General features: G+C 40.7%; 1 protein-coding gene across 1 annotated transcript; it reads left to right on the top strand.

Annotated features, from left to right (window-relative positions):
- The first annotated feature begins 668 nt into the window (after positions 1 to 668).
- On the top strand, positions 669 to 13,727 carry hnrnpl (heterogeneous nuclear ribonucleoprotein L). The gene is made up of 14 exons (XM_080306977.1): positions 669 to 878; positions 1,326 to 1,444; positions 1,799 to 2,036; positions 3,720 to 3,807; positions 3,924 to 4,018; positions 4,109 to 4,181; positions 8,864 to 8,899; positions 9,169 to 9,237; positions 9,362 to 9,612; positions 10,373 to 10,494; positions 10,600 to 10,801; positions 12,590 to 12,647; positions 13,090 to 13,185; positions 13,307 to 13,727. The coding sequence occupies exons 1-14, from the start codon at positions 717 to 719 to the stop codon at positions 13,363 to 13,365; spliced, it is 1,668 nt and encodes a 555-aa protein (XP_080163103.1). The 5' UTR covers positions 669 to 716; the 3' UTR covers positions 13,366 to 13,727.
- Positions 13,728 to 14,162: the final 435 nt, after the last annotated feature.

The following is a 14,162-nucleotide window of genomic DNA, read 5'->3' as shown; positions in this document are numbered from 1 at the left end:
TATATTCGCTTGAAGCTTGTACACAAGAATCTCACTCTCATGTGCTGTACCAGTGTACCATTAATGTGACGTGACAATAAAAGTGATTTGATTTGCCAGGAGGGGCCACTGGTGGGTAGGCAGCAAATTTGGGGGGTTGACCAGTGCCCCCTTGTATAATAGAATATCTATTTGATGGAGACAATCAGACAGATAAAATTCTTCTTCTCTTTCTGGTCTTGCTCTTGTTCAATCACCATTATTTCATCATATTAAATATGTGCTGGAAGCAAGAAGTGATGTGAAATTACAACTTTTTAGGCTCAAGTTTCTAAATGTTCTGTTTTTCACTGTTTTTTGATTGTAGATTAAAACTAAATTAAAGCGTTTTTCATACAATCATTGGTTCTAAAACATGAACAAAGGGATCAACTCCACCTCCTGTCATGACATTAATAATTGACAGGCAAAAGTGACCAATAGGAACATGCTAAGCGCGAGCCACTTTCTTGTTGCATTCAAAGGTCATCATGGGAAAAAGAAGCTTCATAGCACATTAGTCGAAACGACATTTTTTTTAATGTCGAACGGACATTCACAGAGAGAAAAATGTTTAGTCATTCGAATCATCGTCTCACATGCAGAATAAAATATGACTTTTTTTTATGGGAAAAGGAAGTCTCCGGTCTTACACCGTGGAAGTCTAGAGTGGTTTATTGAAAATAGAGCCGTTGCTGATGGTTATGGAAATACCATCCCGTTTTTTCCCACGTATCTGGAATGCAGCAATAGGCCGGCACAGGGGACAGGACAACATGGCTGCTTCTGCGGGCCGATACTACGGAGAAGGTGGCAGAGCAACGAAAAGACAGAAAACTGAAGACGGAGGAATGACAACGGTAAGTGTTTCCTTCTGACTCCGGTAGTTGGTGTTTTAGTATGCTTAAATGGGCCAGTTTTGTTTATCTAAGAAACAAATATACTTTATAGCAAAAGTAGTGCTTGTCTCACCGCTAGCTAAAATTAAGTAGCTAACTAGCGAGCCAAACCAAACAAGCCAATGGTATGGTCAGATTTCGTTTAAACAACAGTAATTGCATGTTTATTGTGTAATATGAAATAGCTGTTTAATGACACGCAATTTCACTGTGTGTACAGATAGAAGACACGTTTTAGTTTCAGTGTTGCAAAAAAACTCTGTTGCAGTTTAATGTCAGTTTCTAACACAAATCCCCAGTGCAGTGCAGCTGATTGACACAGATTGGCTGTTTTTGTGTTGTTTATGTCTCAGCAAACATTATCTTGCGTTTCCTTTTTCTTTTTTTTTTTAAATGAAAAAAAAATAGGAGAGCTACGATGACCCTCACAAACCGCTCCCCTCCCCGGTGGTGCATATCAGGGGTTTGGTGGACGGTGTCATGGAGGCTGACCTGGTGGAAGCCCTGCAAGAGTTTGGCACCATCAGGTAAAAGCTGAACACACTTAAAATGAAGCTTCTCTATCGTGTTTGTCGCATTCAGTGGACTGAGATTGGTGCACATGTCTGATGTCAACCATACACTCCCGTATGTTCCACAGAATATTAACAACTAACAAAAAAAAGGTATTGAGCTGATTTAAATGTTGGTTCTTGTTAATTTCATATTCCCTAACTCAATTTATAACACTAGTTTAGGTTTGATAAGTTATAGGCAAAGTAAGTTTGCTTGTAACTAAATTCAAGTTGTGTAGTTTTAAAATTAATAGGCTGATTGTGCCTTTATTCATTAAACATGGTTCAGTGTGGGAACTATAAATCTTTCTCTTGCTTAATGTCTAGTTTTGTGGTTATGATGCCCAAGAAGCGGCAGGCCCTGGTGGAGTATGAGGACATGAACGGCTCCTGCAATGCTGTTACTTATGCAGCAGAGAACCAGGTTTACATTGCAGGTCACCCTGCCTTCATCAACTACTCAACTAGTCAGAAGATTTCCAGACCAGGAGACTCGGATGACACTCGGAGCGTCAACAATGTTCTGCTGCTCACAATTATAAACCCCATCTATCCCATTACCACGGTAATGTAAAAACATCTTCTTATAATTTATTATTGTATATTCCCACAGATCATTCAGTGAATTCATTGTTAGATATCAGGTATCTGATAATGCTAGTCAGATAATCCATTGAAAATCCCCAAAAGTTGATTCTGTTCATCTGGACGCAGCGTTTTCAGTGGGAGAAACGTTTGGTCACTCATCCAAGTGACTTCTTCAGTCTCAGCTGACTGCAGGTTTCCCCAATCTTATAAACACTACATTTGCATAATGACTGAAACTATCACCAATGAAGAAACAATGGGCTGGGAGGTCAGTTCCTTGATTATTAATATACAAATTCTCATGACCATTGATCAGTAACCACTGATCAAGCTCATTGAATAACAACCACTGATCAATGGCCATGAGTCCCATTCACAGAGAGTTGGGGAATCGCTGCAATCACAGCATTGTAAGATGGCGAAAGATGTACCGTTAGGCCCCCTCCTCGATTCAGAGATCGTCTTTCCCATTTCATGTAAATGGCCTCTTTGACTCAAACCAGCGTTCCTCCCTGTCCAGGATGTTACATCCTCATCATTGAAAGAGTGTCCACTGGCCTGTAGGTGTAAGTAGACTGCAGAGTCCTGGCCTGACGAGGTGGCTCTTCTGTGTTGTGCCATCCGTTTCAAAGGAGATTGTTTGGTTTCCCTGATGTATAAATCATGGCAATCGTCTTGGTATTTAACAGCGTACACTATGTTACTATATTTGTGTTCGGGGACCTGATCCTTGGGGTGGACTAATTTTTTTAGCGCAGCGTGTTTTGGGGTTTGAAAGCCACGGAGATGCGGTGTTTAGAAAAAATGCATTTCAGCTGTTCTGATACTCCTGACACATATGGGATCACTACAGGTTTTTGCTTAGGTAACTGTTGTCCTTCTCTCCTGGATCAGCTGGAGCCGAAATCATTGAAAATGTTACAAGAAGCACACAGTGGAAAAGTCCAAATTCATGACCTGAAGTAATGGAAATCAGGGCTGTAAAATTATAAAAATATTTCTTTATTTATTAACTTCCGAGTCTGTAATCAGTGGCACCTAGAGTAAATGCAGTTAACCTTGCATTAATGTAATGTTTCTGCTCTAGATGTTGCCTCATAGTCGCTGCTGACCAGTCTACAGCTGTATATGGTAGCTGTGCTGGTTAGTTTCCTTGCCTGTATCCTACAGACCCAATCAGAACTTCACATGATTCCATCTTAAAGAATGTTAACTATCCCCAGCTTAGTGAAAACAAACATCAGAAAGAGATATGTGAAATAGTTATATTAACGTTCCTGAAATGTATTTCCAATTCTATTATTTTATATGATTCCAGCTGCTCTAATGAAAGTACTTGTTGTGCTGTGATCTATTCCTATTCCTCATTAAATACTGAGATATATGTCGTATGTTCTTATCCACCCTAAAAATACCTGTATGAGTTTTGTCTCATACATCTGGTCCTGCTTCACTGTTTATCTTTGCTGGTCTCTACAATACTCGTCACTACTATCATCAGTATCTTTTCCCCTTTGATGTCGTTTAAAAAATCTAGTTTTTGACTTTGGGTAAGAGCTTTCAAAGCACTGTGTGTTTGTGTTTTAAAGGTGAAATGTATGTTGTCACATAAAGTATTCTCACGATAGTGATGTATCAATCTGTGTGTGTAACCCTACAGGATGTACTCTACACTATTTGTAACAACTGTGGCCCTGTACAGAGGATTGTCATCTTCAGAAAAAACGGTGTTCAGGCCATGGTCGAATATCCTTTTAGATCATGTTTTTTTTTACTACTCCCACTCAGAAACATCAGTATGTTTCTACATGAGCATTTAAACCTTTATGCAGTCAGACCTCCCCTTAACTCACTGCTTCCACATTTGATTCGGTCCAAAGTGCCCAGAGGGCTAAAGCCTCTCTTAACGGGGCAGACATCTACTCTGGCTGTTGCACCCTAAAGATTGAATATGCCAAGGTAAGTGTCTAACCACCCTTTGTAGCTCGACTATTAATATCAGGTGCTTGTGAGAAGAAAATCATTTTCATCTTGCCATCCTTTCTATAGCCAGCGCGACTCAATGTCTTCAAGAATGACCAGGACACATGGGACTACACAAATCCCAACCTGAGTGGCCAAGGTAACGTGTAGCCCCTGCCTGTCCCTCCCTCTTTTTTTTTCTTTCTCTTTTCCTCTCATGGCATTGTATGGGATGGTTAGGGTTCTCTGCCTCCAGGGGTATTGCCTTTGATCACAGACGAATGGTTTCTTTGACCATGCAGCTCAGCCCTGTCAGAGGCAGTATTCCTGCGATGCCTTCACAGTCTTCGTGCATTTTCTCGCCACACAGCAGGCACAATGTAAGGGCATGAGGAGCAACCTCCAGGGCAGCTGACATAAATTATAGGTTCGTGCATGTGAAAAGCCCATCGCACTAATCACAGCAGCATAAGCAGGCACACCATTCTTCACATAGGTTCACATTCCCTGTAGAGCATGTCACAGCTGCACAATCTCACATCTCTGCCAACTGTAATCCAGTGAACACAGCAGAGGCTGTTACACCAGTTAACCTTAAAAACATAGTGGAGATTTTGTCAGAATTAAATCAGGCTTCCTGCTTTCCAACTGAGTGTCCTTGTTGGACCTGTAGAAGGCATGTGATGATGGGTTTCAAATGTTGGCCAGACTTTGCAGGCTGGAAGGTTGTTGGGTGTTAGCATTGACAGCAGAGACAGTATGTGTCATATAGGGCTGTGCGATATGACCAAAATCTCATATCCTGATATAAAACATTTATCGTGGCGACAACAGTATTTATCACAAAAATATTACATTTTCTGTCAATTCTGTGAATCTCGCTCAACTCGACTTGCGTGAAGTGTTTTCAGCTCGGCGTCGTGTACCTGGAGTCGAGTGTTACATAAGTTGAAACGGACGCAATTTTTCTTTGTGAGTATTTATTACACGGCGTGCTGCAGGGAAAAGCCTGTTCTAAGGTTTGTTTTTTAGCACCTGACGGCTCTTTTTAGCTTCTCATCCGTAAACACTCTGCATCTTTCACGTGACTCACTGTATTTTGAAAAATCTCAACAGGATCTTGAGCTTTATTGTGAAAGGTTTATGTAGAAAATAAGCAAGCAGACGGCAGAGCCATGCGATGGTTTTACCGTTGTTGTTGCTAACGACAACGCATAAAAACAGTCGCATGTCCGTCCGTAGTGTAGAGAAAGAGAGAACTTTAAGAAGTTCTACTGTGACCATCAAAACGATGAAAAGATATTGCCATAAACAGTTTATTTTGTGACACCACGAAACAAACGATAGCGTAAAATGAAACGATAGACGTTTTCATATCGTGATATCGAACAGTCCTAGTGTCATAGTGTGAGACTTAATTTTTTAATTAATTTTCGATGAATGGTTTTCACACGTGTCAAGTATATGATCACTTTTAACAAAAAAAACAAAGTGAAAGTTAACAATATGGAAAGTGATGTGAGCTTAAAGATGGGTTAAATGCAGATTTCATGTGTTATAATCTTGGTGGAACCCAAGTAATTAGCATTTCATGAAATAAATTAAATAAATAGTAAAGCTCCAAAGTTCAGTGTTCCTAATGTGTTTTGCGTACCTTGAGTATTGACGATATGTTAGGACCAGCTCTAGCAAAATTGGTGTAGAATGAAAATGGCTACCTTTTTGGGTAATTATATAAGATTTTTATGCTTAAACATGAGTGTTGCTGCACTGCCAAGTCTGTGACCAGTTTAATACTCTTGGCTGTTCAGATGTCACGGTAGCTGGAAAAAGAAATATTTAACTTGATCACAAAGACCCTACTGCTGCTGTTTGTTCATTTGTTGTTGTTTTTTGTTTGTTTTTTTAAAACCTGATCACAGGCACATGCTTTACTTTGGTGCAGTTGTCTGATGGAGAATTTATATTTTTCACTAGACACTGTAAAAGGTGTAGTTACTTGTCTGACACACAGCCGGAACCACAACATGTACATTGCAAGTTTCATACAGGTTTTTGACATCATGTCCTCATAAGAAAGTTTTTGATATTGCATAGCTTGCACTGCCTTACGACCTAGAGGTACTCCTTGTGTCCTCACGGTGCAGAATCATACAGGCTTACCTCAACCTCTAAGCAGACACAACGGCTTCTACAGCATAACAGCAACCACAACTAATGTAAATCTGCTTTATGGCATACTGTACGTCGGACACAGTGGGGCATCAAATACCGGAACACAACCTCAACTCGGTACTTCCTTATTCCAAGCTCATCACCACCACCTGACATGGGAATCCATTTCATTTTTGATGGTGGGCAGTAGCCACCATTTTCAGATTGAGGGACAGAAATACTCGAAGGCCATGCGAACAGACACCCCGCATATCCACTACAGACTGATGTTGTAGATTGATAAGCATCTACTACCATCACTTTACCACTACAGTACATGCCATCTGCAGAGCTCCGAGGAGTCCCCACTTTGACACAACACATTGATGATGAGGGTGGGGGTCAGCTGTGTGGCCATAGCGACCACACCTCCCAACTGTTGGGATGTGCTTACCCTAACACAACCACAGGAAGCAACAAAGGAGTTTTCAGACACACTCAGCCTGACCAGGGAACAGATGACACCACATATGGGGGCGGTATACAAAAAAGAGGCCATGCTAATACTCCTCATCTCTACCTTCCTGTGCCGAACACCACATGACAACACAGCGATCCGAATATCCAAGGCAACATACAGCTGAACTGCTATGACAGCACATCATATTTCTAGTGACTTATTGTCAAGCTTTGCAAGTGGCTGACAGCTATTAAACCAAATAAACGACATCAAGTGAGTGCCATTTTTACACAAGAAGAAATATCCATGGGGGGTCCATGAAGACACAAGCATCAGACACCTATCAAGCATACAAGCACAGAGGCAAACAGATTACAGATCTTTCCCAAAGCTTTCTGCATTTATGGACTCTGGTGTTCTGTTTTTTTTTTTTGTTTGTTTTTTTCCCCCTGTACCTTCCTTCCCATTTCCCTTCTCCTCTTTGTGCTATTCTTGTGTTGTTTCTGCATTGTTTTCATTTTTCCTTTTTTTTTTTTTTTTTTTTTGCACTGGACCATAGTGATGCCTTTAACGCCTCCCGTGTGATGCAGGTTTGGCTCAGTGTGTCTGTGGACTGACAGCCCACTCAATCGGTGCATATGTCCTGCTTTATGGTCAGAGCACGGTAAGCTGGAAATGAGCCTCTAATAGCACAATTTCCAAAAACAGAGCGGCAGCAAGTCAAAACCCAACATGGACGCATGGAAGTACTTTTCTCTCTGGTGGTGGAGATGCAAGGAAGGAAGGAAGGAAAGAAGAAAGAAAAGACAAGAAGAGGGAGAATGAGTTGAGGCTGGAGTCAGAGATTGGCGAGTAGCATCCTTGCTGAAGACTGCCCCCTTTCTTCTCACTGTGTCCCATGCTCCATGTATGGTGCTGTAAGTACTGAAATAAATGAATAATCTAACTTCATGGTTAACAGTTCAAAAGTATTGTGGGGAGAAATCGCGTACTGTTGATTTAAATTGGGAGATGGAGATGTCTTTTATGTAATAGTCACGTAATTCATTTTAAAGAGTACAATTATAGGTTGCTGCAGTACAACACATGAACCGAGCAGTTGTAAAGAATATTTGATCTTGACCTGTGTGTGTAGAGTTGTTTTTTGGATGAGAGATTAAAAGTTTTCACAAAACTTCACAAAGTCCAGTCAATTTCAAAGCATTTTAGACTGTAGTATGAGATAAAAATTTCAAATGTGAGTCACAAGGCAGATCTTTAACTTCTTTTTTTTTATATATGTGAAATTTGGTTATCATGCATAATGACACAACAACATGGGAGATGGTTTGTAAGGATGTAATGGAACCAAGTTTTTCTTTTCTTTCTTTTTTTAAATCAAATAGAGAGAGAGAGATATTGATGCTTATATTTTTGGAAAATAAGACTTGACATCTGGTGACTCCTTCCAGATTTCTCAACTCGCATTGCTAGTTTTAATATTTCTGTCAGGCCAATGTAGCTGTCCAACATGGCCAACACTGTGATTGTGAAACTGTCCATGACACTAGGATTATGGGTGTGCTTGAGTGCCGTGCCAGATGTTCTGATGTTTAGGTTTAAATGCACCATTGAAAGCATTTTACATAGAGGTTCCACATGAAGACCTTCGTTTGCAGCCTGTAAATAAACAAACAGGTGGCGGAAATGATTGTTTACCACGGATGATGTGCACATAGTGACAAAATTATTACTGAGAACTTGATGGTTTAGATAAGTGATTGCATAGGGAGTAAAGAAGTTCTACCCTAACCTTACAGAGAAGGTGCCTGCTAAACAGATACTGGTTTAAGAGTTTAATTTACTGAGTTTTGGTGAACTGAGCTGAAGGAAAGCCTTCTTTGAACAAAAATAAATCTGTTCGTACTTTTTGTTGAAGTTAAATCAGCCGACGTCGCTGGTTTAATTTTTCACCATGTTATTAGTTTCAGTGCTTGATGTTTTTTCACTCATGTTATATCTGTGTCCTGGCTTGTAATAAATGTATACTGATATTCAAATAGTTTTCAATAAAACAGCAGGTGCTGCTCTTAGCACATTGCGTATTTTACTCTTTGATTTTCTGTTTTAATGTCTCTATTCGAAACAACTGAGCATGTGATGAAATGTGTTTATACAGTGTTGCCAGATTGCTACTTTTTTTCATGATGTTTTATTGGATTTGACGTGTGTCATGTGTACCTGCACAGATGCTGATGGTGAAGGCAATTGGAACAATTCACAAGGTGTGTGCGCTTGTAGTAGAATGGCAGATGTAAGACTTTAAAATTTGAACGCTATCTTTCAAAGTCACTGTGGAAAAAGAAAATCTCCATTATGTCACCTGTAAAACCTGCTGACTGTTTGAACACTTTTTAAAGATTTCAGGCCCTTCAGTTGCATGCCATTCACAAACATGTCCCTTAGCATGTTGTAGCCCATGCAAGGTACCTTTGAGACACGTGGTAAAGAAGCTGTTTGATGGGCAACTTTTTTTTTTTTTAATCTATTATAGATCCCAATGCCAATCCTAACAAACGGCAGAGGCAGCCTGCTCTTCTGGGCGATCACCCACCTGATTATGGTAAACATCGCATAATCAAATTAGTGTGACATGTAGAAAAACGGACACTGCTCAAAATCTGTTACAATTATGTTTGTTTTTTTTGTTTTGCTTGTTTGTTTTGGGGTTTTTTCCCCATCTTAAGGTGGACCACAGGGAGGTTATCATGGCTACAACGATGACAGCTATGGCCCCCCTCCTCCCCATCGCATGGGGCCAGGCATGGGTGGGCGTGGTCGGGGTAACCAGCGCTACGGTCCTGGATATGGACCGCCACCGCCCGAGTACGGTCCTCACGCTGACTCTCCAGTTCTTATGGTATATGGCCTGGAGCCCTCTAAGATCAATGCTGACAAGGTCTTCAACATCTTTTGCCTGTATGGCAATGTAGAGAGGGTAAGTGAAAGCTGACTGAAGCATCAAGTCATTGTTTTGCTGTTAGACCCCATAAGTGAAGGACATTTATAATATTTTGCCATCTTTCCAACAACTGAAAGGGGCGCAAAGAAGATTTGCAGACACGTGAAAGCTTAGCACGCGATACTAACTTGTCAGCCATTTTGGTCGTGTACTAATGTTGAAACATTTTTTGAATATGATCACTTGAGAACAAGGCGATGCAGAATTTTGAAACTGATATATAAACTGATATATCCTTCTAGCTGTATCTGCTAGGAGGCCGAGGGGTAGCACTGAATGCCGCCAGTGTTTTGTTTTGTTTTTTCCACTGAGGGCCAAATTCCAGTTTCCTCAGATGATCTTTTTTGGATAAAGCTTTCATTTCTCTGATGGTAGGTAACACCTTACCTGCTAAGAGGGACAGATTGCTTGTTATCCAAAGCCAGCCAGCTGGCTAGTCTTTTTGTGCTTGATTGCTAACATTGCTAACAATAACAAAAAAAAAAAAGCCTGTTGGTTGTTGATGTTAGTGGGCTCCATTTCTGAGCTACTATGTGATGGTGTAGCTTACTGTTGATGCTGGAAGTGGGAGAAAGACAAGTCCATCCTTCAGACAATCTGAAGGTCTTTTTTGTTTGTTTTGAAAGGTAAAGTCCCATTGCAAGGAGGTGTCGGCACAAAAGTCATCATAAAAAGTTCATGTTTAAATACTGTGTGTACTGCTGGGTAATATTGTTTTAGTCTATTTTTCTTTCAGGTCAAGTTCATGAAGAGTAAACCTGGAGCAGCAATGGTGGAGATGGGAGACTGTTACTCTGTGGACAGGGCCATTACTCATCTGAACAATAATTTCCTTTTTGGACAGAAACTCAATGTTTGGTAAGAACAGAAACAATTTAGAAACATCAGCACAGACTTTTAGAGATAAATTTCTCCCTTAAAAATAAACAACAGATGCAAGACCTCTGGCCTTATTTCTTTCAGTGTGTCCAAGCAACAGGCTATAGTGCCGGGACAGTGCTACCAGTTAGAGGACAACACAAGCAGCTTTAAAGATTTCCATGGATCACGCAACAACCGCTTCACCTCACCAGAGCAGGCGGCTAAAAACCGAATCCAGCATCCGAGCAACGTCTTACACTTCTTTAATGCACAACCCGACATCTCTGCTGAGATCTTTAATCAGGTAAAAAAAAAAAAAAAAGCAACAAAGGTTGCTATCTGTGATGGCCAAAAGCATCCATCCAGTGTTGCCAACTTAGCGAGTTTTCAGACCCCTTAGCGACTTTTTTCTTAAAAAGCGACTAGCGACAAATCTAGTGACTTTTTCTGGTGTTATTGAAGACTTATGACGACTTTTTCACATGAAAGCACGTATCACTCTTACTCTCAACAAGCAGCGGGTGCTGCCGTGGGCAACTCGCCCATGTGAAAATGCTCACAAGCGGCAGGTAGTCCTCACGCAGCAGTCGCCCCGAGCTGATGTCAGAGCAGGAGATATTCCCCTATAAAAATGTTCTTTTACTGTTACTTTTTGTGGATCAAAAGGTTTAAAACTAGTTAAAAAGACACACACACCAAAACAGTAACTCCACTAGGGATGGGTATTGATAAGATTTTAACGATTCCGATTCCATTTTCGATTCTGTTTAACGATTCGATTCTTTATCGATTCTCTTATCGATTCTTTTTTTTTTAAAAAGGAGAACACTAAAGTCGATTAGCTTAGAACTTTGTTTTATATCTTCTCTTTGAACAAGATAGAAATTTAGGAGTAACATGGCCTTACAAACCCAGCAGTGAGATCTTAAGAGATCCACAGCCTATGGCTCTTCAATGGGGTGTCACAGGGTCCCCAGGAAAAAAAATTGTAAATGTAAAATAATAAAATAAATATTCTTCTGTAGCAATAACAAAGTATAACATAAATTGTTCTGTGGCAATTACACAAGAATATCCAGTAATGTCCCTGCCTACAATTAAACACATTCACTTACCAAAAATCGGGGGCATCTGCTGTGGCAAATGGGTTCAAGCCTTTTACCACAAACTTAGTCACTGCTCGGTGACATTCGTCTATCCTGGCCTGAAAGGAGACGCTACGGGTAGACTGCAGCGAGAACTGCCAGCATCTGAGCCAGCCAGACTCTGTCTCTCTCATCATGGTCAGGTGACCATGATGAGAGAGACAGACAGAGTACATGTACATGTACAGTAATGGCAGGTCTTGTAATAAGGCAGATTGCGCTAACATAATATGCACTGTTAGTTGATTATTTACCTGCCGCATTAACGGGAGAGGACGTGCAAACGTTACCGCTGCTTCTGGGTTGAGAGTCACGAGTCCGGAGCGGAATTAAAAACGCGTGTCATCGCGTGTTTTGTGAGCAAATGCTTTTGCATATTCGTAGTGTTTCCTCCCTTAAATGAAATATCTACTTTGCAAGTTGCCCTGTTGTCATCGGTTCTCATAAAGTATAATCAAACTTTTGAGCGTTTGAGCCGCTTAGGCGCCGTGTTTCCTGCCAGGTAAATGACGCTCCGCAACGTGGTGACGTCATTCGGGGCGACTGGAATCGATAAGGGAATCGTTTGCAAAAATGGCAAACGATTCCAAGGAATTGAAACAGTGGGAACCGGTTCTCAACAAGAACCGGTTTTCGATACCCATCCCTAAACTCCACCAGAGTGCCTATTTCGGGTCACTTTTGCAGGTCCAAAATCCGGATAAAGGAGGAGGGTTGGAATAATTTTTTTAGGGTTTTTTTTTTTTAACTCACTCTGTCTCTTCCACAATGTTATTTCTCTCTCCTACAGCGTCTGTTATAATTACATCGGTAGGACCAATTATGCAAAGATGTCATTTAGCGACTTATAGTGACTCTTAGGACAGCCAATAGCGATTTTCCTTGCTGAGGAGTTGGCAACACTGCATCCATCTCACATTTTCACTGAATCGCGTTTCTGTGCTCAGGTCTGTGATGAACTTGGAATCAAGAGGCCCACAAGTGTGAAACTTTTCACTGGAAAGAGTGAGTAATATGTTGTAAATGGTCTGTATTTGTATAGCGCTTTACTTGGTCCTAAGTACCCCAAAGCGCTTTACACTATACACAATCATCCACCCATTCACACACACATTCACACACTGGTGATAGCAAGCTACAGTGTAGCCACAGCCGCCCTGGGGCGCACTGACTAAGGCGCCACTGGCACCACCGGGCCCTCTGACCACCACCAGTAGGCAACGGGTGAAGTGTCTTGCCCAAGGACACAACGACCGAGACTGTCGGAACCGGGGCTCGAACCAGCAACCTTCCGATTACAAGACGAACGCCCAACTCTTGAGCCACGATCGCCCCACACTTGTTGTCACTAAAGTTATTATCTCATTATTTGGTTGTGCTGTTGTGTACTAACGGCTTTTTAATACAGAAGTGTTATTCAGCATGGTAATGTCATGTGATTTGACAGGTGAGCGCAGTTCATCTGGCCTGCTTGAGTGGGAATCCATCAATGATGCCATGGAAGCACTAGCTATGATGAACCATTATCAGATGAAAAACCCTAGTAAGTATTTAACATGTAGATCAACAAACCAACGTGGTTCTTGGTATGTTGTACATTTGAACCCTTAATGACATTTTCTACATTTTATGATGAAAGTTTTCTTCTGGCTTCTATATTCTAGGTGGGCCTTACCCTTATACACTGAAGCTGTGTTTCTCGACTACACACCATGCCAACTAAATCTTCCTTGAAACCATTTGTAATGTTTTCTGTCTTTGGATAGAGTATACTGCAGCTCTGTTTCACGTACCATTAAAGCTGTGTTGACAATAATTAGGATTAACGTGCTTTAGAAAATGTTACTTAAATTATAATTTTTTAAAATAATTTATTTTACTTTTACCATGTTCTTCAACTTGTTGTTTATTTTGTATGTTCACAACACTACGTTTGATCGCCCGCCACCTTCTGTCTTTTGGTTATTAAATAAAGCCAACAGTAACCATAATGTTGCTAATAATTTAACCAGTGTCACATAATCAGAGATTGTGTTGTATTATTTCTTCAAATCCATTCTTGAAAATAAAATGCATTCTCTCAAATCAGTTTTATTCATATTGCTCCAGTTCAAACTTACAGTGTAAAGCACCTTGAGATGACTCTAAGTCAAATACCCTACAATATTATAGAGAAAACTACAACAATCAGACTATTTCTTGTAGCAAAGCACTTGATGATATTGGGAAGGAAGAAATCCCTTTTAACAGGAAGAAACACCTGGCAGGAAGAGATCTGCTTCAGCTGGCTGGGGATTGTAGGGAGGGGATAGTTGTCATAACATCAAATATACAAGCACTTGTATAAAATGAAGAGATATGGGTATAAATTGGATTAATCCTGTTCTGTGTGTGTGGACCTGACCCAAGTGGATGATTAAAGAGTCTGATAGCGGTGGGAAGGAATGACTTCCTGTAATGTTCCCTCAGACAGCTAGGTTGAAGGAACCTAGTGCATCTTTCTTACTGCCTGTCCTAACT

This window comes from Astatotilapia calliptera, chromosome 10 (genome assembly GCF_964374335.1).
Source record: "Astatotilapia calliptera chromosome 10, fAstCal68.1, whole genome shotgun sequence".
In the NCBI taxonomy this organism is placed as follows: Eukaryota; Metazoa; Chordata; class Actinopteri; order Cichliformes; family Cichlidae; genus Astatotilapia; species Astatotilapia calliptera.
This window is presented reverse-complemented; position numbering and strand designations above follow the sequence as displayed.